Here is a 27,580-nt window from a genome sequence, read left to right on the forward strand (position 1 = left end):
AAGCTTTAAGTTAAGTAAATAGTTAACAACTATTTGAGACGTCCATATATTCCTGCATCTCAGTGTTTTATCCAGTTTTAATCTTCAGCCTTCCGCTAATAGACATGAGATAGTGGGCGGTGACGAGCTATAACGAACAGAACTTACATCCAATCAGAATGCAGTCTGCAGAAAATGTAACAAAACGTATTTAATGCGGAAGCGGATGTTCTTGCACACCAACGAGCCGATAGCGTGCAGCATCACATCTATCGATATTAGTAGCAAACATTGAATACAGTTGTGATCTTGCGTGTGTGAGACACCGAGGCCCATTGACTGTGTTATGATGGAGCAGCTGACAGATGCACTGTACTGGATCGGTGCTGTCACTGTGGCCTGGCTGTCGCTGAGCACGCTGTGCTGTCTGCTCAACGGGATTCGCGTGTGGATTGTGGGCAATGGGAATTTGATGAGGGCGTCCCAGCTCGGGAAATGGGCAGGTTGGTACCCAAACTGCAATGACAGACGTAGCGAACACTTTCATTATTATCAGGAAAGCCGCTTCAACTATCAGCCATCAGTTATGTGTGTCAGCATTGTAACATGGTGGTGGTCGTATGATATTTGCTTGCAGCAATTCATACAAAATGTTTGTATGTCAAGATACATACCCTTTTTGTTACACTTTTTATACATGACTTACACTCAGACTGTCTAATCGGCTTGACGTGTCCATCTTCCGATAATACTGTTTCCGGGTCCTCTACTGCTTTGGCTCAAGCTCTCGTAGCTTCAGTGCAGTGTCCGGTGTGTCCCTTGTTGTTTGAATAGATCAACAAACAAAACAACTTTTTAATAGTGAGTCACTTTATCTGCTCTATACAGCCAGCTTGCAATATCAAGTAGCAAATCAGTGGTTCATAGCAAACATCTTGTTTTTTTAAAGAAATTAAGCAGCATGAGCTAGTAAACTTGATTGCCATTTCATGGGGTCTTAAGTTTCTTAGAGTATAAATTGTTTAACATACAGTAAGCGCAGAAGCTCATAGAAGCACAAGGTCATAATGGCTCTGGGTCGTAACTGTGTGGGTGTCTGGCTGTACTTTGTAACGAAGGGATTAAAGGGGTCATATGATGCGTAATTTGCATAACGCTGCCCAAATGTTCACGCAAAGAAAGAAAGGGAGGAGTAACTTTGATTCTCGCTGTTGCCATTGGAGCCCATTGGCTAGCGGACCCCCACCTGCTATTAGCGTTCCATTGACTCCCATTCATTCATTCCCATTCGAACACTTTGACAGCGCGAATAACTTTACATCTGAGGTGTTTAAAGACTCCGTTTATCCATTAGTTATTTCTAAAGAAACACGAAAATGTATAAAAGGCTCCATTACCTTGTACCTTATGTTATGGTCTCGTAGAAGCAGTTTTTGTAAAAAATAGGCTAACGATTGCGTCATAACCAGCGACTCTCTGTCGCACAGTAGAGAAATTACCGTATGGACAGGAGGATAAGCTTGCAGGCAATCTTTTACTGTCTATGGGGCTATCGGGGGGACGTGGAGGCATGAAGTCAAGGGAGATAATTAATCAGAATACTTACCAAAATTTGCTCCTGTTCACGCTCACCTTCTCTGGAAGATTCAGTTGGTGATTCAGATTTCTCTTGGCACAGGGATTAGAAGACGTACAGGTTGCTCATGTGACATCTATGTCATCAAGCTCAGTTTGAGTCTGCGCAGTACGCTTGTCCCCCAGCAAGTGCGTGCTTCTAATCGACTTCACTTGTCTCCATTGAATCCAATGGGGTCGCTGTGTGTCCATTTCTTTTACTGTCTATATGCTGGCGCCATGTCATTCGTTGTGAAAACGAAAATACTGTGTTTGACCTTTCAAAAGAGGACACAACTAAAAATCAGTGGTTGTGTTGTATTTACAACACTGTTTTATAGGGGTGGTGAAAAAAATCGATTATTGATTAATCGCGAGTATGTTATGGACGAGTATGAATCGATTATTAAATTTTCAAAAATCGATTTTTTTTTTTTTTTTTTTTTTTTTTTTTGCATTATTTTATTTTGTAAAAAAAAATTATACCGGGAGTTGAACGTCACGAACGCGCCCAGTTCCAGTTAGCAAGCAGCCAGAACAGGTGTGTAAAATGAAAAAACCAGGAGCGAGCAACCAACCGAACCACCCAGCTCCATCTGGGCTCAAAGCAAGCGGGTGGATTTATTTTGGTTTTCATGGCAGGAGCTCTAACCCTCTTGGCGCCATGGTCGAGTTTACTCGACAAGATGCGGCACTGAATAAAACGGCCGATTTTGTCAAATAGGGTGTCAAATTTCACGCGACCTCCCCTGCACCAGACAGCAGACATGTAATACTTAATCTCTGACTCAAAAAAACGTAATGCTCCTTAACAAAATATTCGAGAGCGCATTGAATCATTGCGAAAAAAAAAGCGGAGCTAGTGTGAGAGTGAGCCATTTTATCTGACCAATGTTGTCAACGTCAGCGAGTATTGGCATTAGATTATTATTATTATCATTATTATTTTTATTATTATCTAATGGCATCAATAAAGCTTCAATAAACCCGCAATGAAGTGTTGGGACTTCTATTCGCGGACACTGATTCTGAAGGGGAATATCTGTATCCAGAAGATGACGGTGATATTGAAAGTGAAAGTACACCAAGCACAAACGGTGAATCCTTTGCCCAATGTAAATGGTCCTTTGCCAAATGTCAGAGGTGTGAACAATGTTTGCAGGGGTCGGAGTGTTCATTGCGAAATTAGCAGGCGTGTTAGTGTTGCGGGGACGAAGCGGGAGATTTTTTCCGCGCTAGACATGTATATTTGTCTTCTGACCGCACCTCTCCGCAATCGCGGTGACAGTATTGTAGTGGAAACTTTGTCTAATGCCTCTGGGTATGTTAGACGAGGTCGAAATATTCATAGGACAGTTAGGAGGCAAGGTGGGGAGTCGCAATGACCCTGACAGTAGTCCGAGCTGTGCACACTCGGCGCGTGCGCGAGGCAGATCTGGCCGCGCTGCTCATAGCAGAAGCAGAGGCGATGTGACACGGGGCATAGATTTTGAACTAAAAAGGTCTTGTCTACTTGTGTTTGTGTGTCATATGAATAATATATATGTGCCCCATACATGGAATCAGAGTGCCTGCTGCATGTAGTAAACTGAAAATCCCAACCGCTACATGCATTCGGTTTGTTTCTACCATTTATTAGTAATGATTTACACAGTTTGTTCACTACTTACTGTTGTGAAATGGAAAATCAATAATCGTTAATCGAGAATCGTTAATAATCGAAAATCGACTGTAATCGAATCGGGACTTCAATAATCGTAATCGAATCGAATCGGGAAATCAGACAGATTAACCACCCCTACTGTTTTAGAACAGTTCATCCCAAATATTTAGATGCGTGCAACGCATTTTATGGAGGACTTTTTCCTAATCTTCGGAGAGAAGACTACAATGCCAGTACTTCTGATTCACAGTCATATGTACTTTATGTAAAGGATATGCCACTGATGATTTAAATGCGAGTTTTGAGAGCTTGCTGTTTGTCGTTTCTCCGACCACAAATGGTTTTACGTATCGCATATGCGTGATGCAATGTAACATGTAAAAACACAGTATAAGTCATTATAATCATTAATTATGTCCCCACTGGATGCAACAAATGGTTCGTTTGTAATGGATTTTATTGTTTTTGTCTTGTTGTGCCGGTGTTCTGGGGACACATCACAGTATAGTAAGGGGTGTAACATTTCTGTTACATGCTTGAGGCATTTGGCCAATCACAACACACTGGATAGCTGGCCACTCAGAGCACACCTTGCTTTTCAGACTGATGAGCTTTGGAAAAAAACTAAGCATTTCAGAAAGGTGGGGCATAGAGGAGAAACAATAATGTACAGTATATGGAAAAGAATGTGTTTTTTGAGACATAAATCACAAACACATTTCATTACACCAAATACACCAAATAATGTTATTTTTATCAACATCATATGACCCCTTTAAGGTGATGCTGACTTGGGTGGAAGGGATCTGGAGTTAACCAGTGCACACTGCCAATGACTTCTTAGCACAGTAGTGAGAGTCGTTATGCTTTATTCATAGACCTGACTTTTGACCGTGTGCTTATCATATGTGGAGTTCCAAAAGTCCATAATTCTGTAGATAAACCTGTCACCCCACCAACAAGCTTTGCTCTGATTTTGACTTCAGCTCATATCTAATCATGTGTCTTCCTTGCTGTCAAAAATTAAGCCATTTTTAAATAGCATCTATCGATCCTCAAAAAAACAAGTATGGATCATGTCATAGTTTATCAGTCATCGGTGGGAATTTGGTAGTTATACTTAAATGCATTTAGTTTTGACCAATATAAATCAGTGCTTTTCAAACCTTTTTATTCAAAGGCCCCGATTGTCCTTCACAACATTTCAAGGCTAACTTTTTTTTTTATTATTAAACAAAAACTGATAATGTCGATTTTTAATTGTGCTCTTGAGAAGAAGAAGAAGAAGAAGAAGAAAAAAAAACAATTTCTTTCTCAAACAGGGAGTCTGGCCCACTAGGGGGGTCTCAGGAATTTTCCAAGAAAGCTGCATCATTATTAACACATAAAAATGTTCTAACTCTCATCATATAATAACTGTAAATAACCACTAAATCAGTAACTAAATATCTTGTTTCTTTTTATCTTGTTTTCAAAAAGCTTTAGTGAAAATAAATTAGGTGCATTTTAACGCATTTAAAAAAAAATTGTCTTCATAAATGTGCCCCTTTTAATCTTGAAAAAATGCATATTTTAAAAATAAAAACTTGTAAAAAAGTCAGTAGGATAGTTGAATTCATACAAATGCTTTGCGTTAAGAATAAATGCAAATTCAAGTTGTTTTCACTGCTAATCTTTTAGGGTTCTGCTGTCATTGAGTCCTGATTTGTGAACCAAATCAAATTCAAAAAGATTGATTTGTTTATAAATCCCACATTTATACTTCTCGTATGATTTCATCTAGGAGAACTAGGGAGGTTGTGAAGATTTTTAATGAGCAACTGCTTAAATTTAGACTGTTCCTTACACCAGTGTTTCCCAATCCTGGTTAGATGTCTCCCCATTCAAACACACCTGATTCAACTCATTAGCTCATTATTGAAGACTCCAAGACCTCAAATGTGTGTGTCAGATAAGAGAAACCAAAAATGTTCAGTGTTGGGGATTCTCCAGGACCAGGATTGGGAAACACTGCCTTACACCGAGAATCTTAAGCCATATGATAGCTTTGTGGCATTTGTTTTTCAAGTCAGATCTTTTTAAAGAACTGCTTGATCCATTTAACTCATTGATTCAGTTATCCTGTTAAAGAAGTTATTAGCAAATTTTCTTCCTATATATATATATTAGGGGTGTAACGGTTCACAAAATTCACGGTTCGGTTCGATACGATACACTGATGTCACGGTTTGGTTCGGTTCGGTTCGATACGTTTTAGATACAGCAAAATGTAAAAACATCTCAACTTTTCAGAATGCCGCAAGCGCACCGCGGGTCATGTGACAAGAACCAACCAATCAGCTTCATCCTTTCCCGTAACAACGTTGAGAGCTCAGCCAAGATGAAGGAACAGCTGATCATAGTTGTATATGGATTGCAATTTTGAAATAAATTCAGTAGCAGAGCTACTGCAAGCGATTTTTAGAGCTGCAAATCCATTTATCCTTCGCTGAAATTTCCGCGTCTCATGGAGAGAGCACGTCATTGTTGCTTAGCAAAGACAGACGCCTCAGGAGAAAGACGCGCTTAGCGTTTTCCATGCGTTTTTAGGCACGATATGTGAACGGCCCCTAAGGCGCTCGCTCACTCAGCACGCGCTGAAGGCTCGTTGCAAAATGTCTAATGCATTTAACAGACCAGAAATATAAGATCCTAAAATAACCAACAGGTCTGGTGTTTGGGTTGGATTCCCTGTAAGCTATAGTGTCTAAATGCTGCAGGGATAGTTTGCTGCGTGCATGTTTCTCCTTTTTTTCGTCTTTTCCCAGATAGTACTGACGCATATATCCCAGATATTCCCGCTGGTTTTTTTTTTTTTTTTTTTTTGTAATCCCGCTGGTGTACCCTGTCATGTTGCAGATGCGATACCGTTGTTTTTTTATCCACCACTCTCTTGCCATCACCATTATAGCTTAAAGGGAATCCAAAGTGCACCCAAACACCAGACCTGTTGGTTATTGGAGGATCTTCTCATTGGCTATTTTGCAACGAGCCTTCAGCGCGTACTGAGTGAGCGAGCGCCTGCTGAGTAGCCTAACATAAACATATAAGATGGTGTTTTTTTCTTCTTCGGGAGTGTCAGGGGCGTTGCCTGTTACGTTGTTTGGGTTATTGGGCTACCTTGTTGAACGCATATCATTATATTTCTTTCTCTCTTTTTTTTTTTTTTTCAAATATAATTAATTACTCCAACGAACCGTTCGGTATACATAATGCGTACCGCGTACCGAACCGAAAGCGTCGTACCGAACGGTTCAATACGAATACGCGTATCGTTACACCCCTAATATATATATATATATATATTAGGGGTGGGCGATATCTCGATATTTAAAATATATCGAGATATTTTTTAAACACGATATGGATTTTGACATATCGTATATATCGATATATTGTTTATATTCTGATTCCGCCACTTTGCTTGTTTGCCTTCCCTGTGCTGTGCTCGCCCCCGCTCGCTCGCCCCCCGCCTCCTTGCTTTTGTCCCCTCTCACCTCGCGTGTAGAGAACTAGTCAAAAAAAAAAAAAAGACAACTGGCTCCGTTATATGGAGATACTTCAGTTTTAAGGCGTAGGGCGAACGGCAGGCAGATGTCTACTGTAGGGCCCAATGAAACGCGGACGGAATCGCGGAATCCAGTCATAAAAATGGAATTTACAGTTTAACGCGGAATGTCACGGAATTGGTCAAATTTTGAATGAATTAATCAAAAGTCGGTAATGCACTTACATCAAATCACGAAATGGACTAATATCTGCAAATATTAACCCGGAAAAGTCTATTTAAATATGAATCCTGCATGTTCTGCGTGTCTGTGTCAACGAATGGAGCAGAAGCGCGTCTTCATTCATTAAACACGGAAGCTCGCATAACGCTCGCGCTGATTTCATTGTCTTTCCTCTCTCTAAATAAAGACGTGAACACATGAGGAACATCTCCAGAACTGCACTGAGAGTCACTTCATGAGCATCTGACCGTTTGATTTGAGTAAGACTAGCTCATATCACATCATAGACTGTGGTATCACATACACAGAACTGTAAAGGTAAACCCGTCAAAATAAAAGTATTTGACAGAAATCTATCACTATTGTACAGCAGAATGTAGATAGCCCACTACTACTACTATTAAAATGAAACGAACATAATTTTATAAGGAATAATCACACAACATTTCTCCCATGTTTTATTTTTAATAGTAAATCCCCTTTGTTTACCAAAAAATAAAGTTTGCTTAATTTTAAATAATTAAAAGATAAATTAAATGAATGTTTTATGCCTTCATTTGATAATCAGAAAAATGTAAATACACAGAATTTCTGAAGGGAAAAAAACATTTCACATAAGGCTATTTTAAGAATTGTTTTTAACTAATTAAGTTGTTTTTATGCATTTAAATAATTGCACATGCTAAAACACAGAATTAAGTAACAATAAAACATATGGTGAAGAAAAAAATAAAATGTTTCATAGGCCCCTTAACGTAATATTTGCCATATTTGTTTTTGCAGTAGTTTTTTGGGGGTTATTTTTCCTGTAAAGATATCGAGATATATATCGTATATCGAGATATAGCAAAATATATCGAGATATATTTTTTGCTCCATATCGCCCAGCCCTAATATATATATATATATATATATATATATAATCAACCACTGGTTCAAAATAAATAATTTGCAGATGTTTCAAAGTTTTACAAGGCAGTGCTTCGAAAGTGCCAATCGCTATATAAATGTGATTTGTTTTAACTTAAAAATATGTTATGTTAAAGGGACAAAGTTCACCCCAAATTGAAAATTTGCTCTCAATTTACTCACCCTCAGGCCGAACAAGATTTAGGTGACTTTTTATCTTCAGTACAACAGTAAAGAAGATTGGGAGATTATGGTGATTGATAAAATGCATGTCCACGGCAACCATCTTTTCCAAAAAGTCCAAAAATGATATACAGGTTTAACGCATCAGCTCAAAGGGGAAATATGAATAATCAATCATAACTAGTTATATAATAAATATTTAGATCCGCTGTAAGTTTTTACTTGACCTCTCAGTGTCAACTGTCTGTCAATTCTAAGAACGTTAATTTCCTGGTTAAGGAAAATAACTTTCTTACTGTACAATACTACTCAGAGCAAGTAGCAAAAATCTGCATGATTAGGGACTTCAGTTATGAGCAAACAATGAACAACCTCAAGTGTGATACAAGTAAGACTTTATAAACTACATAAACACTTAAACTAGTCTAACACACACACATACAGTTGGCATAGGAAAAAGGTTAAAGCTTAAGCAGTAAAGAGATGAGAAATAAAGACATAAAGCTATGATACAATTTGATATTCAGCAATTTGATATTTAGCCTGAAGAAAACGTCAGTTTCTTGGTTCAAACACACCTTTGTAAAAGGTGCATATGATAATGTATCAATTAATGAGAGTAGGTTTGATACTTGCAAGTCTCACTTGTTTGATAATGAGTCCTGATGCACTTTGGGGCTCCAGTTGGTCTCTGCTGAAGTGAATGTATGAGACCAGTTCGAATCAGAGGATCTTGATGAATGAATAGTCAAGGCTGAAGCCTGGCACAAGCTTAGCGTGGTTTTGAAGGCTCTTAGCTCAGCATCTTCTCCTGGAATTCCTGAATCTAAAAGAATTGCCCTTATCTGTTTGTAATAGACTTGTCCTCCTTTATCCAAGACAGCACATTTGTGTTAAACAAGATCAATGAAATTAAAAATATTGGTACTGCCTTTCTAGTGACAATGGACGTTGAGTCGCTATATACGAACATTGATCACAAAGAAGGATTTAAAGCACTTGTCACATTATTTGGAGAAGAGACCACCATAACAGATGCCCCCAGCAGAGTTTATCTTAAAATTAACAGAATTGACACTAACTAACAATGTTTTCTTATTCCAAAATAAATTCTATAAGCAGATAAAAGGTACATCAATGGGAGCTTTCTTTGCAACAAATTATTAAAATTTGTTTATGGGTCTTTGGGTCACAACAAGAGCTGTTACTACTCACTAACAAATATCCATTTCGTAGATCTGTAGATATAAAAAGATGACAAAGGTGAATTGCACACGTCTGTGTTTAGAAAACCCACTGATCGGAATACTGTACTGAGGGCAGAAAGCTACCACCCACCTTGGTTAATAGAGAATATCGCTTTTGGCCAATTTCAAAGGATTAAACGCATATGTGACTCTGAAGACGTTTTTGATAAAAATGCTAAAGACATGATTCAAAGGTTTAAGAAAAGAGGATAAACACAAGACCTTAGATAAAGCCTATAGTAGAGTTAAAGAAATTAGTAGAGAACAGCTGTTGGTTCAAAAGCCGAGGCGACAACAAGAGCCAAACCAAGTTTATTTTGTTACACAATACAGTAGTCAAGCCAATGAGATAAAGCAAATAATCAAGAAGAATTGGGACATAATAATAAAAAGTGATACCATCTTAAGAGATGCACTACCGGAAGTATCTACTATCCCCTTTAAACGAGCTCCGAATTTAAAAGGTAGTCTTGTGAAAAGCTATATGCCTCCTGTACAGAATAAAACTTGGCTAGGCACAAAATGAGGTAACCATAAGTGTGGAAACTGTAACAATATGGTCAAGACCAATACTTTTATAGATGTGACATCAAATCGTGAATACAGTATATACTCATTTATTAATTGTAATACCTCATTTGTTGTCTATAGACTAGAATGTCCTTGTGGCTGTTTTTATATTGGAAGAACCAAACATTAGCTTAAAGAAAGATTAGCAGAGCACAAATATGACATAAGAACAAGTAATCACCAATACCCTATGGCTCTACATTCTAAAGAGGCGAGCCAGAGAAGTTGCGATACTCTAAAATCTTTGGGATAGAACATGTTAAATTATCACCAAGAGGGGGAGTTTTTGCTATATGTATCTATCTATATTGACATTTCAAATTGTATCTTGATATGGAAAGTGGTAAAAACATAGAAATTAAAATCTGAGACTGAACATATTTATTAGAGCATAAAATGAAATTATATATTTTTTCACAATGTAACTTTTTTCCGTAACTTGTCTTACACAAAGCAACTTCTTCCTAGATGTATCTATTTATATTAATTATTTTAAATTATCTTGATGTGGGAACTGGTTAAATATTGAATATGTGACTCTTGTCTACAGTAACTTGTTGTAATTGCTTCTTGTCAGGTGATTCCTGTGCAGGTGAACACCTGTGCTTCTAGGTCATGTGATCACATACAGATATATGGCATGCAGTTTAGAGACTGCCATTTTGAATTTGCCCTGAAGAAGGCCACAGAGGCCGAAACATGTTTGCACGTTTTTAATGGATAGCCAAGGTTAAATAAAGTTTTTTTTAACACATATTCCTTGTGAGTGCTTGTGTTGTTAATTTTTAATTGAGCCGAAATGATGCATGTCACACCTCTGCTTATCTGTTTGCATTGGCTACCAATAGCTGCTTGCATAAAATTCTAGGCATTGATGTTTACCTACAAAACCACAACTGGCTCTGCACCCCTTTACCTAAATTCATTACTTCAGACTTATGTTCCCTCTAAAAGCTTGCATTCTGCAAGTGAATGTCGCTTGATTGTGCCATCCTAAAGAAGCACTGTCCAACTCAATCAGAGCAGCTGATTACTTAGCCTTCTTCAAGAATCGGCTAAAAACGCATCTCTTCCATCTTTATTGGACCCACTAACTCTAGCATTCTCTATTCTAATTCTATTCTTATAAAACACTTGTCCCTTTTAGAATTGCACTCTGTTCATTTGCTGCTTAACACTAGTTTTCTAATCTTTTTGTATTCTATCTGTTTTAAATGTATATTTACAACATTATTACCTGTAATCCATAGCGTCAGTCAAATGGTCTGGTTAATTTCAGCAAATTTTTCTTTTGAACCAGTTAACCAAATTGGACTTAACCACCTGAAACAGCTCTTTCTCATGGTTTATGTAAAAAGGTTAGTTGATTAGGACTAGTTTATTCACTTAAAACATCATTATTAATGAGTGCTTTCATGTATAGACCAAGCATTTTGATTCATTACACCTCTTTATTATATTGTCAGGAGCCAAGGCTGTTCATGTTGGCTGTATGTACTTTTTTGACACTCAAAAACATGGAAGCTGTGAATCACAGCTACATTATCTTTAATAAAGTAATTTTATGAATCACCAAAGTTTCAGCTAAAAACTTCTTTACTGTTCTACCAAAGATGGTGTATTCCTTTTACTTATGAGTAGGAGAAAGTTTAACATGCAATATGGCGGTATAAGTCCTGCCTTCTCACTAAAAGAGTCACTCGCCAATTGATAAAGTCTACTTTACTGCAGCTGCCGTTAGAAGCTCCGGTTGCTATAGAAACAGTTAGCGTTCTGAGACATGTGCTTGGACTGCGAATGCGCACTGGCTGGTCTAGCCTGAAAAATAAGCTTTTTTAAATGCTATTGGAGCATGAGAATCAACATTTATGTGGAGGTTGCTGTCAGATTTCATTGGTGATTTCAAATATGAAATTTAATCGTAAGTGTGGTGACCAGTTTTGGAGAATTTGATGTTTCCACATTCAAAGACATAGCAGCTGCACTTACATGCCCGAGAGGCGTTTCAAAATTGGCAGCTGAGTGAAATGACTTGCCTTGAAGCAGGGATCCTCAAATCTGGCCCACGAGATCCACTTTTATTTATTTCCTACGGAGTTTTGCTCTAACCCTAGTCAAACAAACATGAGAATGCTAATCAGTGTCTTTAGTATCATTAGAAAATACTAGGTGAGTTTGATCAGGGTTGGAGCTAAACTCTGTGGCAGATTGCCCCCCCAGGGCAAGATTTGAGGAACCCTGCCTTAAAGAGACTTTGGTTCTACTTAAGAAAAAGTCTCCTACTTGGATGGCCTGAGAGTTATTAAATTAACAGCAAATTTTCAATTTTGGGTTGACTATCCCTGAAGTAGGTATTATCTTGATAATACTGCCATTGTCTTTATTTCTCTGCCATTATTATCTGCATGTCAGTGTCTAGCTACTTTTGTGAATGAAGGCATTTGTTGGCTAAATGAATGGTTGGATGTAATTTAACTAAATGGGAACTGCAATTGAACATTTGAGTTCTCTTGTATATTTACATCTCTCACGAAGAGCACCCTCTGTAACACGTGCCTCGTCTCCTTGTTTTGCACATTATCTCCCTCCATTTAGCTGTCTCTTTTATTGTCATTACCTCCTCTTCCTCATGGAACAGTGCACACAGTGTTTCCTCTGCATCCTTTCTTTCTCAGTTGAAAACAATACTTTAAAAAGTAACATGTCTCTCTCTCTCCCTGGTATATTTCTTAAAGCCTGAATATGAACTGAGGAAGTGTAGCTTTACAGCTCATCCATGTCCGCTGTAAATGTGTGATTCATCTTCTTTCCAAGGAATTTGCATGGTACAGTGGCTTGTCATTTACTGGGAATTTGAGTCAAAAATACTGATATCTGTGTGTTACATGTTCGCACGGTCATGTGCATTTCACCACAATGACGTGACATAATTATGAATATTTTATATGTAATATTTCAACAAGAAATATGATATTGACTGCAATTCTCTATTGACGTGGCTTTAATCGAAGGCTCTGTCCTCTTTTGCACATTGTTCTGAATGCTTCATTAATAGATATTTATGAACTGCTGTAATGCTACTGTACTGCACACTCGATTGCAGAAAACATCCACATAGTTCTCCCCCTTTCTGAAAATATCTTGCCTCAGGGAAAAATAAATGCATCTCGCTCTATTTTTAGAGCAGCCGATTTTAAAACCATCCTTTTGAACAGTGCTGCTGATGTGAAACAAATAAAGCTGTCGAGAGAGGCACGTGGCACCCCATGCTATTTAAAGAAGCATGTTACTGGGAGTGGGGGCCCAGGAGATGCTTTGAATCCTCTACTGCGGCATCCAATGAGGCGGGAGGATCCCGGTCTGCGGACGGGAAAGGGGTGTGCTATTACATAACACTGCAAACATGGGAACATCCAAGGGCAGTGAGAGATGGCACTTTTGTTTTTCTCAAGATTTCCAGGTTTAAAAGAGCGAAACTTGTAGGCTTGGTGGAGAAATAGGTCTACTTATTACAACCCCTTGGGAAAAAAATAGACTTGTGATTTAGAAAGTTAACTGTAGCTTGAACCATACTGGTAATAAATATATATTTATCTGGTATTGTTAATCACTTAATCTAAACCTGCAATGAATGCTGCACCATATGTAAAAAAAATTGGCAGCAGTTAGCACAACAGTTGGGTCCAAATAATGGTGTCTACCCTGTTGTACAGCTTAATTCTTGTTGCTTCATTCAGTAGCTCCTCATAGTGTGACATTTCAGCTGGAGGGAATGCTGCATCAAATGCATGGCTTCTCCGTACGGATGCATGTACGGCCTGGTGCATGAGCCCGGGGAGGAAGAGTGCAGTGCATGCGATGCTGGGGGAAGCTGAGGCTCATTTGTATTCAAGTGCTGCAGCTGTTCCAGACGAGGCTGCAGTGCCTGCCTGGTATTTTTAATCTCCTGTTCTTTTTTTAGCCTTCAGAGTATTTAGCGGCAGCAGCATCGGTGTGCACAGTGAGGGGGCATCTTCACTCTTATAAGATCATTTCTCGGTTGACCAGACTCCGGCATTTATTCTTTTAATGTAGCTCGAATTTGACAAAACACACTTTTCTTCATGCTTGTAATAACCTGCCAGTCACTAATGTGTAATTAACAAGGGGTGTTTCCCTGTTGCCACCTCACATGTTCGCAAAACTGAAATGCTTCTCCAGGTTGTCTGACCTTGTGGTTTTAGTGGAAGATAATTTAGCATTTTTCTCAGGTGCTTTTCATATGTCAGATAGGAAGGTGACTAATGTACAGTTTGTGTGAGAAATTAATTAATTCACTGGGCTTTTTAATGTCATCGTTTAGCTCTATACTTTAAAAATAACTTGAATCACACTGACCCAAATTCCTCATCATTAGCTTTGGCATCAACTTCTGAAGATTTTTCTCTGATCGTTTTCTAACAGATGATGTTCAAAATCTGTGAATGCTTTCACTCAAATGCAGGTTTAGTGCTGCATCGCAGGAAATATTGTGCTGGATTTTTTGAAAAAGTGCTGGAATCCTTGTATTGCAGGTTTGGTTGTTATATTTTACTATGACCGTTTTCTTGAAAAAAGGCAAATTAAGTGAAAATAGTTTATAATATATACACTATTGTTCAGAAGTCGGTGGTCAGAATTTTTGTGCAAGGACGCGCTGACTTAAACAAGAGTTACAGTAAAAACATTTATAAGTCTCAAAAGATTTTAAATAAATGCTGAATCCTGAACCTGAATCCTGAAATATCAGCAGCACAAGTTTTCAACACATCATGTATCATGTGACACTGAAGTAATTGCTTCTGAACATTCAGATTTGCCATCACAGGACTAAATGACATTTTCAAATAAATTAAAGAAAAATAATCTTTAATATTTCACAGTATTACTCTTTTCATGCAGTTTGGATCAAATAAATGCAGCCTAGCTGAGATTTCTTTCAAGAATCAATGTTATCCTCAGTGAAATAATGCAACAAAGTGAGAATCATTTGTACTATAGTCAAAATCCTTACATTTTGTACAGTTTTTCTGTCATATTCTGTTTATTGTTAAGTGAGATATTGTGTAAATTCTAAAGGGATAGTTCACCCAAAGATGATGAATCATTTTTTATTTTTGGTGAACTCTCTTTAAACACAGTAAGCAAGTACAACCTTGACTGTTACATTACTTATCTTATATGAAGCTATTTGTGTTTTTGTTTAAGGAACACATTATAATGCATTGACATTTTCTTCATAAATTTGTCATAATTGAAGTAAAGCACAAGGCTACTTTGCTGTTACGAGATTCTACAAACGTTAGACTCTTGAAATGCAAGGTGATTAAATAGCTAATGTAGTTTGTCGATTGTGCTTTACTCAGAATAGTCATTGTGAAACTGTTCTTAATATTTTTGCACCTTTTCTGTAGACCGGATGTGAACAAATATATATCCATTACACTGGATGTCTAGGTAAACCGTATATTACTTAAGTGATGTGATACAATGGCACTAAACACGTGAGGTAGGGCTGTGCAAAAAAATCGAATGCGATTTTCATGCACATCTTATCAGTAAAATGCTCCTTTAATTAGAAGTATTATATCCAGCACGTGTGTTCAGATCAGGGTTGCCAGGTTTTCACAACAAATCCTGCTCTGTTGCTTCTCAAAACTAGTCCAAAACTAATCGCGATTCAAGGAGGTTCCCAGATAAAAAAAAATGCTTCCCGGGGTTAAAATATACGTTTTTTTTTTTTGGCATGGTTGTCTTGGTAAAATTCGCATTTTAGGGGCTAAATATCACGTTATTGGGTTGCTTCAAACAGCGGACATGAAAAACAGACTACTCAGAGCCGTAGTCTACCGACAACTAACACAAAAACGCTTTCAAAATCGACAAAGAATCACCACTGATTTTAACATCTATTTTTTTGTAGATTGTTAGTGAATTACGGCTCGTGTAGTAAATGCCAACTGGTGTTGCCAAGTCTGTGGCTGTTTTTCATGTCCGCGGGTCGAAGCGACAATAGCAATAACGTGATATTTAGCCCCTAAAATGCAAATTTTACCAAGGCAACCATGCCATGAAACTTACATTTTAACCCCGCAAAGCATTTTTTTTATCGGGGAACCTCCTGGAAATGTGATTGGGCTAGTTTTGGACTAGTTTTGAGAAGGAACTGTGCAGGATTTGTGGTGAAAACCTGGCAACCATGATCCGAACGTACGTGCTGGAGATATACTTCTAATTACAGGAGTGTCTTTACTGATGAGATGTGCATGAAAATCGCATTCGATTTTTTGCACAGCCCTGACGTGAGGTCTTTTAAGGTGTAGAGTTTTTCTGAATAAGACTTGCATTCATTCACATTTCCAGCATGTGTTGCGGACATTGCCCAGGGTGTGTTATGAGATGGAGGCTTTTTGCCATACAGCAGCATTCATAAAAATTTCCCTCTCTCAGTTCTCACCTAGCCGTACACGCTCTGAGCGTTTCGGCCCAACCAGTGTTATTTCCCCTCCGCTCATGTGGAGTAATGTATTGTAAATGTGCTTAAAAATAACTGGGAAAATGGTTCCCTTGCCTCTAACTGTGTGCCGCCCCCTCCCAACTGTACTCTGCTTGCCTTTCACTCTTCCCTTTTCTATTTTTAACTGCCCCCAGGATCAGTCCTCATTCGCTCCTCCCTTGCACTGTCTTATTGTTCGTCATCCACCCCTCCCTCTCCACACTCTCTTGTGTTACTCCAGCCGGTGTATGCGGTCTGCCCATGTAAATCTTTAATCAGTGCTGGCATCTCTGACACCAAAGATGCCAGGGTAAAGGGTGGGGATGTGTGTCCTGTGTCCTTGTTGCTCGGTGAACAGGGAACAGAGCATGAATTCAAGCTTGTCTGCTCTTCCTATAAATGTGAAGTCGTTTTCCTCTTTGCTTGCCTTCAAGCTATTTTTACAAAGGTGAACTGTGTTTGAGGGAGAACGGGGCTTGTTGTCTAGGTGTAGCCAGGACAACTAATCAAAAATGGTACAGGAACATGCTGTCAATTGCATGCTCTCATCAGCAGACACCCATGTTTAACGTCTGATAATTTGAAATTTAATTGAATTTGAAATGACAGTAACAGCTTGCACTGTTTATTAAAATGCATAATTACACCTCTTATCAGTGTGTCTTACCACGTAACTCAACGTATGTGTAATGTATTTAGAGTGTTCGATAATTTACAATCTCTGTCTTTTTCTCTTTAGTTGTGACTGGGGCTACCGATGGAATTGGAAAAGCCTATGCGGAGGAGGTAAGATTCCTCAGGTTTTATTTGTCAGGTTTTTTTCCCCCTCTTCATGGAAATCACAATGAGTCATCAAACTAGAGGTCTCAGTCAGAGTTCAGGGAGAACTCCACTCTCAAAGGTTTGCCTCGTACAGTCGGCAAGTATTAGCCACCCTGCTGCTTCTCCTTTCTACCAATTGATGGCCTTTATGAATTGTGCTTTTTGTTATATACTGTTTTGATTTGATTTTGTAATAGTGTACTAGGATGATTAGGATCATTTTGATGGTAATACGGATAGAAATGGATGATTTGATTGTGAAGGCTGGTTTACTGTAATTACGATCTGATCATAAGTGATTTCAAAATAATCAAAATAAAATAAAAATAAAAAATGTTTCTGATTCTGCGCAGCTTGCTCGACGAGGCTTTGCTATCGTTCTCATCAGCCGTACTCAAGAGAAGCTGGATGAAGTGGCCAAAGCTATTGGTACGTGTCTGCTTACAGGTGCATTTAAAAAAAATGAATATCATTGAAAAGTTCTTTTAGTTTTGGTTATTTAATAAAAAAAAAGCAAACTTTCTTATTCTGGATTTTTCTTTTTTTTTTTTTTTTTAACTCTGATAGTTGTGACTTGATGAAATGAAAATAGAAAAAAACATTTGTATCTCAAAACATTTGAATATTTTCTCAAAGATAGTCAAAAACAGATTTACAAAATAGAAATGTTCAAGATGTCCAAAGCAGGTTTAATTATGCACTGAATACTTGGTTGGGGCTCCTTTTGTATGGATTACTGCTTCTATGCAGCATGGCATGGAGGCGATCAGTGGCACTGCTGAGGCGTTATTGTAGCCCAGGTTGCTTTGATAGTGGCCTTCAGCTCCTCTGTATTGCTTGTCAGATGTTACTTATCTTCCTCTTCGCAATACCCCATAGATTCTCTGTGAGGTTCAGGTCAGGTGAGTTGGCTGACCAATCAAGCACCATTATATCATGGTCAGCAAACCACATGGAAGTGGTTTTGGCACTGTGGGAAGGTGCTAAAGTCCTTTTCATAGCTTTTCAAGTCCTTCAAACATCTCCATAAAGCTTATCAGCAGATGGAAGCATAAAGTGCTCCAAAATCTCCTTGTAGATGGCTGCATTGACTTTGGACTTGATTAAACACAATGGACCAACACCAGCAGACGTCACAGCACCCAAATCGTCACTGACTTCACACTGGACTTTGGATTCCTCTCCTCAACATTGCCTCTCCAGTCTTCCTCCAGACTCCAAACCTTGATTTCCAAATGAAATACTAAATTTACTTTCATCTGAAAAGAGAACTTTGGACCGCTGAGCAACAGTCCAGTTCTTTTTCTCCTTACCCCAGGCGAAATGCTTCTGACATTTTTTTCTGGTTCCGGAGTGGCTTGGTTCTTGGGATGTGACAGCTGTAGCCCTTTTCCTGAAGACGTCTGAGTTTGGTGACTCTTGATGCGCTGACTCCGGGTTCAGTCCACTCCACTCCTTGTGAAGCTCTTCCAAGTTCTTGAATCAGCTTGTGCACTTTTCCCCAGTCAACTTTCTATGAATATATTTTGATACAGCACTCTGTGAACAACCAGCAATAACCTCGTGAAGGGTGTTGATGATTGTCATTTGGACAACAGTCAAGTCAGTAGTCTTTCCCATAATTGTGGCTGCATGTTTTAAACTAACCCAAGAGGTACACAGTATATATACTCAAAATTAAACAAACTAATCAAGCTCAAAATGGAATATTACCATTTTTTGAGAAGCTGATATTTTTATTGTCCTAAGCTGTAAGTCATAACCATCAGAATTAAAACAAAAAAAAATCTTGAAATATTTCAGTTTGTGTGCAATGAATATAGAATATAATAAAGTTATCAATGTTAGTGGCCACAGCCATATAATCCTTGTTGCCCACTGAAGCTAAGCAGGGTTGTGTTAATAATTGTTTTCTTTATACAACTGGCACCACAAGAACAAAGCAAATGCAGGATCTCCTAGTATGGCATCGTTCAATGAATCGCAGATGCCCCCCCCCCATTAATTTTTTCTTGTCCTTTGGTTGGATGACTCCTGATCTGAGGAGGATGGCATGATTTAGAGCATGCACGCACGTGTGTTTGCCCATGTGCTGGAAAATGCGTTTGTGTTTGCTTGTGTGCAGAAGACCTGTGGGGTACCTATTGTGAGTGTGTGTGTGTGTGTGTGAGAGTCGTGAGGAGCAAGTTCCGCTCCTGTTTGTGAGGCAGAGTGTGTCTCCCTCTGCTAAATGAATGTGGATGTTAATGAGCGGAGTTATTTTTAGCTCTGTGTTGAAAGGCAGGCACTCTGCCAATTGAGCTGCCTGGCTGCTGCAGCAGAGTGCGACTTTACAGATGGAGGTGGATCCTGGAGATGACATGGCGGGGATGAGAGAGAGAGTAAGAGAGCATCGAATGGAGGAAATCAGCCCAGTGACCGTCTTCCCTAACTTACTTTTAATGAGAGGCATTTATAACGGCTGTTTTCTTCTAAAATAAAAGTTTAATTTGGAAATGAAGAAATAAAGATGTAAACATTAGTCATTAAACATTAGTCATTTTATATCTGTACTAAAAAATAAATGTAGTATTCGTTTTCTTAATTTCTCGATTTGTTTTTTACAGTTAGATATGAGTAATATTTCTCATGTTTAATATTTTAGTAGTAATAATAATAGTAATAATAACAAAAACATTATTATTACTATTATTGTTGTTGTTGATTTCTAATCACAATTTTGGGCCAAATTGTGCAGCCTTGCAAACAAATGATTATTATTTTATATATATATTTTTTTGCATTGTAAATCATAATTGCAGTAGACTTTTAAGATTCATCTAGTTTTTTTTTGTTTGTTTTTTTACAAATATGCCCAATCATTATCACTTTCAGAACATCTCTTGCAATACAAATTTGGTACAAATTTGACTCATAAAAAATCCTGAAGACCTGGCTTAAAAATAGATACCATCATACACCAGTACAGCAAATTCTCACCATGTTGAGATTTATTAGGATATTGCATCTTTTTAAACCACCATTTTCCGAGTGTGACTTTCTGAATGCATACCGTGTATACATGTCAAATTCCTTTCAATGAAGCAGAGCAGTGTCTTCTACAGCGAGTATGTGAATGGAGTTCTCTGTGTTTCTTTTGTTCACTCTCCATCCATCCAGGTTCTCAGACATATTCCGTAATTAAAGTACTTTTACAACGAAGGGTTTTAGTGTATTTAACAGAATTGAATGATGCCCTGGTGAAGAGAAACTGCAGTCTAAGTGACGTGCATTCCTAATGTTTTGAAATGGTCTGCTTTTGCTTTTGTTCCACCAGAGAACAAGTATAATGTAGAGACCAAAACCATTTCTGCTGACTTTGGATCTGTGGACATCTACCCGAAGATTGAGTCTGGACTGGCCGGACTGGAAATAGGAGTATTAGGTGTGTTATGCAGTTATGCTTTAGTATTTGCTGCCAGCTATGGGAAGGTGAAGGGAACTACCTGTTTCCAGATCTCTTTTTAAAATAATATTTTTTACATTTATTAATTGTATTATTATTGTTGTTGTTATTATTATTATTATTATTATTAATATTATTATTTGAGCACCTTCCAAGTCTTAAATTTTGTATGTCTCTTCTTCCTGCAGTTAACAATGTTGGAGTATCTTATTCCTACCCAGAGTTCTTCCTCAACATTCCTAATATTGACAATGTGAGTTTGTGTAGTCACTTGTGCATTACGCAAAACTTCCATTTGATTAATAGAACTATAATTGTCTGTTGTGAATTGTTTTGTTGCCGTTTGTTTTGGTTGGTAACGCATTGACAGTTGTGATTGCAGTTCATCAACAACATGATCAACATCAACATTACATCAGTTTGTCAGGTAAGAGAAAGTTGCTCCTCACTCAAGAAACAGCCTTTACTCATTCGCTGTGACTCTGAAAATAAAGTGTATGTATAAATTAGAGATGTACTGATACAAAATTTCTCCGCCAATATGATAGCCGAATATTCAGAATGACATCTGCCTATACTGATAAAAGTATCTCCCAAATAATGTTGAAAACTATGCCAGGGCCATCTCATGGTACGTTACTTTAATATTAAAGGTGCTTATTTTAATGACCTATAATGTAAGCACCCCATAGCTTTACATTTAAGAGCGTCAAAACAGCATTTAATGTTTGAATTTTGTACAAATGAACAATTTCAGAGCTGATCAAGAAAACAAAAACAAAGCACAAAGCTCTTTGCAATTACTAGATTTATTTAATTTATCTGCTAATACTGATTGGCCGATACATCTGTGCATCCTTAGTATAAATGACAGAAACAGTCATAATAACATAGTTTTTATAATTTGTCATGTCACAATTTATTTTTTGGTAATTTTTTGCTGGTGTGCTTTTAAGTGCTTTTGGTGTGCTTTTTAAGATGCATCTCAATAAATTAGAATGTCACGGAAAAGTTCATTTATTTCAGTAATTCAACTCAAATTGTGAAACTTGTGTATTAAATAAATTCATTGCACACAGACTGAAGTAGTTTTTGGTCTCTGGTTCTTTTAATTGTGATGATTTTGGCTCACATTTGACAAAAACCCACCAAATCTCAACAAATTAGAATACTTCATGAGACCAATTTAAAAAAATAAACATTTTTAGTGAATTGTTGGCCTTCTGGAAAGTATGTTCATTTAATGTACATGTACTCAATACTTGGTAGGGGCTCATTTTGATTTAATTACTGCCTCAATTTGGTGTGGCATGGAGGTGATCAGTTTGTGGCACTGCTGAGGTGTTATGGAAGCCCAGGTTTCTTTGACCGTGGCCTTCAGCTAATCTGCATTTTTTGGTCTCTTGTTTCTCATTTTCCTCTTGACAATAGCCCACATATTCTCTATGGGGTTCAGGTCTGGTGAGTTTGCTGGCCAGTCAAGCACACCAACACCATGGTCATTTAACAAACTTTTGGTCCTTTTGGCAAGGTGGACAGGTGCCAAATCCTGCTGGAAAATGAAATCAGCATCTTCAAAAAGCTGGTCAGCAGAAGGAAGCATGAAGTGCTCCAAAATTTCTTGGGTGCAGTGACTTTGGTTTTCAAAAAACACAATGGACCAACACCAGCAGATGACATTGCACCCCAAATCATCACAGACTGTGGAAACTTAACACTGGATCTCAAGCAACTTGGGCTATGAGCTTCTCCACCCTTCCTCCAGACTTTAGGACCTTGGTTTCCAAATGAAATACAAAACAGTCCAGTTCTTCTTCTCCTTAGCCCAGGTAAGATGCCTCTGACGTTGTCTGTGGTTCAGGAGTGGCTTAACAAGAGCAAGAGAAATACGACAACTGTAGACAAATTCCTTGACACTTCTGTGTGTGGTGGCTCTTCATGCCTTCACCCCAGCCTCAGTCCATTCCTTGTGAAATTCTTGAATTGATTTTGCTTGACAATCCTCATAAGGCTGCGGTTCTCTCGGTTGGTTGTGCATCTTTTTCTTCCACACTTTTTCCTTCCACTCAACTTTCTGTTAACATGCTTGGATACAGAACTCTGTGAACAGCCAGCTTCTTTGGCAATGAATGTTTGTGGTCCTCCTTGTGAAGGGTGTCAATGATAGTCTTCTGGACAACTGTCAGATCAGCAGTCGTCCCCATGATTGTGTAGCCTAGAGAACCAAACTGAGAGACCATTTAAATGCTCAGGAAACCTTTGGAGGTGTTTTGAGTTGATTAGCTGATTGGCATGTCACCATATTCTAATTTGTTGAGATTTGTGAATTGGTGGGTTTTTGTTAAATGTGAGCCAAAATCATCACAATTAAAAGAGCCAAAGACTTAAACTACTTCACTCTGTGTGCATTGAATTTATTTAGTACACAAGTTTCACAATTTGAGTTAAATTACTGAAATAAATGAACCTTTCCACAACATTATAATTTATTGAGATGCACCTGTAAATGCCTTTTTTGTAACTGTAATGGTGTCTGTGCAGCGTCCTCTGTATTAACATACTGTGTCTTGGCAGGCCAAGTTTCTAAACACAGAATAAGTGCCGTTGGCATGAAATGATGATGGTCATGTTTGTATGTGTTAATATATTCATTGATTTGGAATTAGAAAGTTGCAGAACTCCTTTGTGCACTGGAAAGGAAGGTTTTGCATTCTGATTGTAAAAGTGTTTTCATATTTATCAAAGAAATTTTTTTTTGTCATTATGTGATTAACAAATTTGACTCATTCATTAAGTATTTACCTCACTTTCTATATATAAACACTTGTTTGTACTCCCCAAAGTTGTGTGTAGCTCACTGCATCTGCAGGTCTTTATTATAAGGTCTCTGAAAGTTTGAGTCTATGCTGCCACCTTCAGGTTCCAAAATGTACTATTAAGTCTATACAAAATAAAAAAACATGTCCATTCATTGAAGTGGGACAGATTTAAGGTTTAAAGTGTGAATGCATGCATATGTGAAATATTACTGAAAAGATTGTTGGAATTGAAACCGATTTTATAATAATTTATTTTATTTTATTAATTTGTGTAGTAGTCTTTAAAGCTTGTAGATCTGATTCATATTCTCTATCCCTGCACTATTGTAGATGACTCGATTGGTACTGCCCAGGATGGTAGATAGGTAAGTTTAGAAATGACCACACTATGATTCTGTTGACATTCAGTTTATTGTTTGGTAAAGCAGATGGAATGATTCTTTCTTGAAGCATTATGACTAACTAATATGTCCACAGGAGTGTGTCATGCACATTTTTATGTGGTTATTTTTGTGCTGTTCAGTCATCCCATTCAAAACCACTAAGTTTTGGCCTTTACTAGGGATGCTCATATTGACCGTTTAACCGTTAACCGAAAGTAAAAATTTTGAAAGTTTTTTTTTTTTTTAGGTTATTTATGTTTAGTTTGCTGCATGGTTTAGAAAATAGAATAGCCTAGGCTACTATATAGCTTATTTATTAACTCACTCAACCACACCCATGACACATGCCTGCAGATTTTTTTTTTTTTCTGAGCAAGGGAAGCAAAATGAAGCGAGCGAAAAGAAGCACTGTGTGGGATTATTTTAACAGAAAGGGCGACGAAGTTACCTGTAATTTATGCGGCGCCGTATTAAAATACAGCAGTAGCACAAGTACGATGCAGTACCATTTACGAAGCAAACACCCACAAGCTTTGAGGGATGAAGGGCAACAAACTCTGCCCTCCATGTTATCAGGGAGAAGATGCGATGCACGGCGATCTGAGGAGATAACGCACTGATTATCCAGAAGCAGATGTTGACATCTACATGAGAGACGATCCTCCTTCTCTGGATATTAATCCTCTTGACTGGTGGAAAGTAAATGAAAGGCGCTTCCCGAAACTGGCCACTCTAGCGAGACGTTACCTGTGTATTCCCGAAACATCTGTCCCATTGGAGAGGGTGTTTTCTGCCGCGGGTCTAACTGTCAACAGGTTGCGCTCCATACTGACCCCACATCACGTTGATATGTTGCTTTTTTACATAAAAATTAGAGAAGGTTTTGAGGTAGGGCTGCTATTTTTATTTAACGAAAAATCTTAATCTAACGGGAAAAAATCCGGTTTGAAAGCTTCGTTCAAACGGATTCAGTGTTTTCTTTTTGTCAACTTAATTTGTTAATTATTTAAGTTAAAAATATATATATTTAGTGTAGGCCTATTTTGTATTTAATTTGTATTATGTTATTCTATTTTTCTCTCACTGTCAGAAATGCTGCAGGTGCGTGGAAATTTAAACGGAATCCAGGTTCTGTTGTTGATCTGTTCTGTATGCTGCTGTTTGCACTTTGCAAGTTAAAATAAACCCTTTGATGAAAAAAAAAAATTGTTTGTATTTTTTTTAAAGGGTCACAGATACGCGTAATTTTTTTTTTATTTATTTAATGCCAATTCAATATTATAATCTTATCAGTTAACGGTTAATAATCGATTAACGAGCGGCGGTTGTCGGTTGGGAAAATTAATCGAAATGAGCATCCCTAGCCTTTACTTCTTGCACACTTCAGTCCAGTAATCATTAACAAATGTTCCACTCTGACATTTTTGTCTCCTTGACAATTAAATGTTGCATGTCTTGTTAATGATAAGCTGTTTAAGGGAGCTTTAGGGGTGGAAATGGGATCCAGGGGGTGGAGATGGGTAGGTTTAGGGATATGTAAAGGAGAGGAGTTGGATCTTGAGTTGGAGTTGGTGCACCACTGTAATACCAGTGTACTTGCATGGTAACACTTTATTACCCAAAAGTGATGTTAGTCCTGTTACACATTAATAATTTCATTACCAAAAAGTGTTATCAATGTCATGTTACACATTTGTACTTACACATACCATGCAGTGGGTTGTTACATGTGTGTAGTTAGACAAACATTAGAGCTATAGATACTGTGTATCAATGTGTACTTACACTGTGGTTACATACTATGCACACATCTAGGTACTATGCAAGTACACAGGGTCTTCCTAAGTTTGGAGAATAAAAGCCATTCTAAAAGTATCTGTAGCTCCTCCCATCTAGAGCCCTAGAGTCAGGTGTGCAACTAGTACATCATGAAACATGGACACCAGTTGCAATAGCAACAGGGATGCAAGAATCCATTAGCAGATACCAGTGTGTTATAAGGGATAATGCTGTGCTTTCAAAAGAGTCAAGTGAAAATGAAACAAATACATGGGACATTTTAAGCATTGTTGTATGTAGAGAACATGCTTGCATGCCGCTCTACGAACATTAATCGCTGAAAAAACACAACTCTTTCCAGGTCTAAAGGAGTGATCTTGAATGTTGCTTCAGCGAGTGGCATGTACCCATTTCCTCTCCTCACCCTCTATTCTTCCTCGAAGGCAAGTCATTTTTCTCTTACTTGGATCAGGTCTTCCATGTCTTTGTGAGAAAACTCTGTCTGGTCTTTTGTTGCTAAAGTGCTCCGAGGATGTGGGTTTATGTCTAGCAGCACTATTTTGAGACAATTAGTTGTTTATATTAGAATGCTACTGCAGCTTGATGCACTGGGTTATTGTTATTATTTTTTTTTTACTTTCATGATTTTTAAGGACACACTTTACATGATTATTCTCACACTTTCAGGCCTTTGTGGACTTCTTCTCCCGTGGTCTTGCTGCTGAATACAAAAGCAAAGGGATTATTATACAGGTAATTTATTGACAGTAGCTTAAAAATTAAAGTCAATACAAAATTCAGACATCATTATATTAGTTGTTTACTAAAAAGAGTGACGTAAATATGCATAGATGAATTTAAGTATAATGCCATTTGATATCTATCTATCTGTTTTTTTTTGTTTGCTAGTAATAATATGATGTTCAGTGCTTACACTGATAATATGTCTTGTGTAACTCTTTGAAGAGTGTGCTGCCGTTTTATGTGACGACCAAACTGAGCAAAATCAGGAGGCCCACTCTTGACATCCCCTCTCCGGAACGCTATGTTAAAGCCCAGCTGTGCACTGTAGGGCTGCAGACTCAGTCGAATGGTTACTTCCCTCATGCCATCCTGGTGAGACCCTCTTAAAATGCCTTCATCTTTAATTCAGTGTTCAGGTCTACAATGAATTCATTATACATTACTCTTCAAAAGTTTAGGGTCAGTAATATTTTTTTTGTGTGTGTTTTTGGAAGAAATGCTCACCAAGGCTGTATTTAATTGATCAAAAATGCAGTTAAAAAATTAATATTATGAAATAATATAATTCAAAATAAAATGTGTTTTGTATAAAATAATATATAAAATAAAACTTTTGTTGAAAAAATTTGTGGAAACTGTGATATTTCTTTCAGGATTTTTAGATTAATAGAAAGTTCAAAAGAACAGCATTTATTTGGATATTTAAAGTGGATTATTTTTTTTTATATTATAAATGTCTTTACTGTTTGTTTTTTTTAAAATCAATTTAATGAACTCTTGCTGAAAAAAAAGAATTGCACTCTCCCCAAACTTTTGAACAGTAATCTACATTCTACAAACTATGCTTAATAGGACCATTTGGAATGATGCTTGTATATGATATAAACTATAGTACTATAGCAGTGGATTATTTTCATATTCTATATTTTGACAGTCTAACAAGTCTGTTATTATGTCATTGATGCAGGGTTGGGTGACAACTGCTCTGCTTCCTGCAAAACTGCTCAACAAGTATGTGTTGAGCATGGGGTTGTCCCAGCGTGCACGCTATCTGAAGAAACAGAAGCAAGGTTAGAAACGGAAAAGGAACAGACAGAGGGATGGTGTGATTTAAAGGAAAGGAGGGACCAACCAACCAA

General features: G+C 37.7%; 1 protein-coding gene across 1 annotated transcript; it reads left to right on the forward strand.

Annotated features, from left to right (window-relative positions):
* Nucleotides 1–180: 180 nt before the first annotated feature.
* LOC128017774 (very-long-chain 3-oxoacyl-CoA reductase-B) lies at nt 181–27,580 on the forward strand. Its single transcript, XM_052603292.1, has 11 exons — nt 181–482; nt 17,189–17,235; nt 17,625–17,700; nt 20,588–20,695; nt 20,905–20,969; nt 21,099–21,143; nt 23,866–23,900; nt 26,059–26,140; nt 26,385–26,450; nt 26,664–26,813; nt 27,409–27,580. Exons 1-11 carry the CDS (start codon nt 326–328, stop codon nt 27,514–27,516), a joined length of 939 nt encoding a protein of 312 aa, XP_052459252.1. The 5' UTR covers nt 181–325; the 3' UTR covers nt 27,517–27,580.

The sequence above is a fragment of the Carassius gibelio genome, chromosome A7 (genome assembly GCF_023724105.1).
Source record: "Carassius gibelio isolate Cgi1373 ecotype wild population from Czech Republic chromosome A7, carGib1.2-hapl.c, whole genome shotgun sequence".
Classification (NCBI taxonomy): Eukaryota; Metazoa; Chordata; class Actinopteri; order Cypriniformes; family Cyprinidae; genus Carassius; species Carassius gibelio.

Bases quoted from the DNA above. Each gene is read 5' to 3' on its own strand.
- LOC128017774 (XM_052603292.1), top strand. From the start codon at position 326: ATGATGGAGCAGCTGACAGATGCACTGTACTGGATCGGTGCTGTCACT. The intron at 17,236-17,624 runs GTAAGATTCCTC...GATTCTGCGCAG, and splicing joins GAAAAGCCTATGCGGAGGAG to CTTGCTCGACGAGGCTTTGC. The intron at 23,901-26,058 runs GTAAGTTTAGAA...AACTCTTTCCAG, and splicing joins CTGCCCAGGATGGTAGATAG to GTCTAAAGGAGTGATCTTGA.